At 51.9% G+C, this 2,108-nt stretch overlaps 2 protein-coding genes across 2 annotated transcripts in view; both read left to right on the top strand.

Annotated features, from left to right (window-relative positions):
* The window catches only part of ETH_00038590 (Seryl-trna synthetase, (Serine--trna ligase) (Serrs)), a gene marked incomplete at both ends in the record, with an annotated part of 3,012 nt that extends 2,361 nt beyond the window's left edge, over nt 1-651 (top strand). The window contains 2 exons of the mRNA XM_013374446.1: nt 3-137; nt 559-651. Of these exons, the coding sequence (XP_013229900.1) occupies nt 3-137; nt 559-651 (228 nt within the window). The remainder of the gene's footprint in view (nt 1-2; nt 138-558) is intronic.
* Nucleotides 652-1,374: 723 nt separating this feature from the next.
* Nucleotides 1,375-1,935, top strand: ETH_00038585 (uncharacterized protein; the record flags this gene model as incomplete). The annotated part of the gene is made up of 1 exon (XM_013374445.1): nt 1,375-1,935. One exon carries the CDS (start codon nt 1,375-1,377, stop codon nt 1,933-1,935), a length of 561 nt encoding a protein of 186 aa, XP_013229899.1.
* Nucleotides 1,936-2,108: the final 173 nt, after the last annotated feature.

Raw genomic sequence — 2,108 nt, 5'->3', positions numbered from 1 at the left:
CCCAGAACAAGCAGCAGCAGCAGCGGCAGCAGCAGCAGCAGCAACAGGGAAGGAAACGGCCTCAGTACTGCCACACTCTCAACGGGACCGCCTTGGCTGTGGGAAGGGTTTTGGCTGCCCTTGTGGAAAACCACCATGTGCGCTACAAACCCTAAACCCTAAACCCTTGGCGGTAAACCGTAAGCCCTAAACCGTTGCGGGTAAACTCCAAACGCTTGGGGGTAAACCCTAAACCCTTGGGGGTAAACCCTAAGCCCTAAAAACTGTGTTTTACAAACCCGAAACCCTTGGGGGTAAGCCCTAAACCCTAAACCCTTGCGGGTAAACGCTAAATCCCTGGAGGCAAACGAGTAAACCCTAAATCTTTGGGGATAAAACCTAAACCCTAAACCCTTGGGGGTAAACCCTAAAGCCTAGTCGCCCCTCTCCAGCCGCCGCCTCACTCGCTCTGCAGCCCTCCGCTCTCCCACTACTACTTAGGTTCTATTTATTTACTATTTTATTATTTATTTATTTATTTATTTATTCATTTATTTATTTATTATTTTTTGTTTTCAGTGCACTACAGATGAAGGAGAACCTGCTGTCAAGCTGCCGCCCCCTTTGCGGCCCTTCTTTAACGGCAAAACCTACCTCACTAGGGGCCCTTGAAAACTAGGGTTTAGGGTTTAGGGTTTATTAAGTTTCGCGTCGTTTGATTAACTAAAGGGACAAAAGAAAGCAAGTAACTTCGAAAATAAAGTTATTTCGTGCTCATCATTTTAAATGAAGTAGTTCGAGCAAAAGGCGCTGGGATGTTAAGGTGTCTGTACACCCGAACACACCAAACCCTCCTGCATGGGTTTGAAACGGCCGCAAGAGAGTTTAAAAGTTTAAATAATGGAAAAAAAACATTTTTGATTTATAAAAGAATTTGATTTCAGTTATTCACACGTTTAAATAAAGCTATTTTCCACTTCGCGGGGTCGGCCGGAGCTGCGGATACACCTCAGCACATCCGTGCTTCTCCGTCTCGCGATCGCGGCAGCAAACGAATTAAAAATGCATTTCAGAAACTATTTGATTAATTTAAAAGAAACAATTCACTTTTAAGCCCTACTTTCCACTTAAAAAGGCGGCGAGGGGCCCCAGGAAACTCCGTCGCGAGTCTTCGCGCTGCCGCGAACACGGCGAAGCTGCGGTGTACGTACACCTCAGACAGGCCCCTCAAAGCCCCCGCACCTTCTTTTTGCTGTTTTACCCCAATGTGTAGCTGAAACTTTCAAAAAAAAGAACCAAAAGAGCCCCAGGGGCCCCCGAAGTTGACAAACTGGCTGCCTGCGGTGTACGTACACCTGAATCCAGGCCAAATCCAGCAATCCATCTTTCGACAAAATGGAAAAAGGCCCTTTGGGCTGTCTCTGCCACCAAGTGGACACTGTTGACGGGCTAGTTTTCGAGATAGAGCTGCGCCAGCTGCAGCAGCAGCCCTCCGGGGGGCCCCCAGAGGGGCCCCCCTGGGGGGCCCCGGAGGGTCCCCCGGGGGCTCCCCCAGGGGCCCCTAGAGAGCCGGGGGGCCCCCAAGAGCCTTGGGTGTACCCTGGCAATCTACAGTGCGCACAGGAGTACTCAGGTGACCCTCAGGGGTACTTTGGGGGACCCCAGGGGTACTGGGGGGCCCCCCAAGGGTACGCAGGGGGCCCCCACGAAGACGTGGGGGCCCCCCAGGGTCACCTATGGGGGCCCCCAGGAGGGTCGGGGGCCCCACAAGGGTACTTGGGGAGCCCCCAGGAAGACTTGGGGGGCCCCCAGGCGTACTGGGGGGCCCCCCAAGGGTACTGGGGGGCCCCCCAAGGCCTCTTAGATGAGTGTTTAGGTGTAGAGACAGCTGGGGGGTGTTGGAAGGAAGAGAAGTTTGTTGTGGGCTGGCAGCAAAAGGTATTTAGTCAAATGTGAGTTTAAAAGAAACAAAAAGAGACAAAAGGAAACAAAAAGGAGACACTTTATTAGGCCCTCTTTGCTTCTAAAGCACTAAAGGAAAAAAAATAAAAAACGAGAGAAACAGAGACACAATAGCCCCCACGCTGCTGCTGCTGCTGCTGCGCAGCAGCAGCAGGAGGGGGGGGGGG

The sequence above is a fragment of the Eimeria tenella genome, genomic scaffold, assembly GCF_000499545.2.
Source record: "Eimeria tenella Houghton genomic scaffold, Eth_scaff2044, whole genome shotgun sequence".
Taxonomy (NCBI): Eukaryota; Apicomplexa; class Conoidasida; order Eucoccidiorida; family Eimeriidae; genus Eimeria; species Eimeria tenella.
Note: the sequence above shows the minus strand (reverse complement) of the source record. Positions and strands in the feature narration are given on the sequence as shown.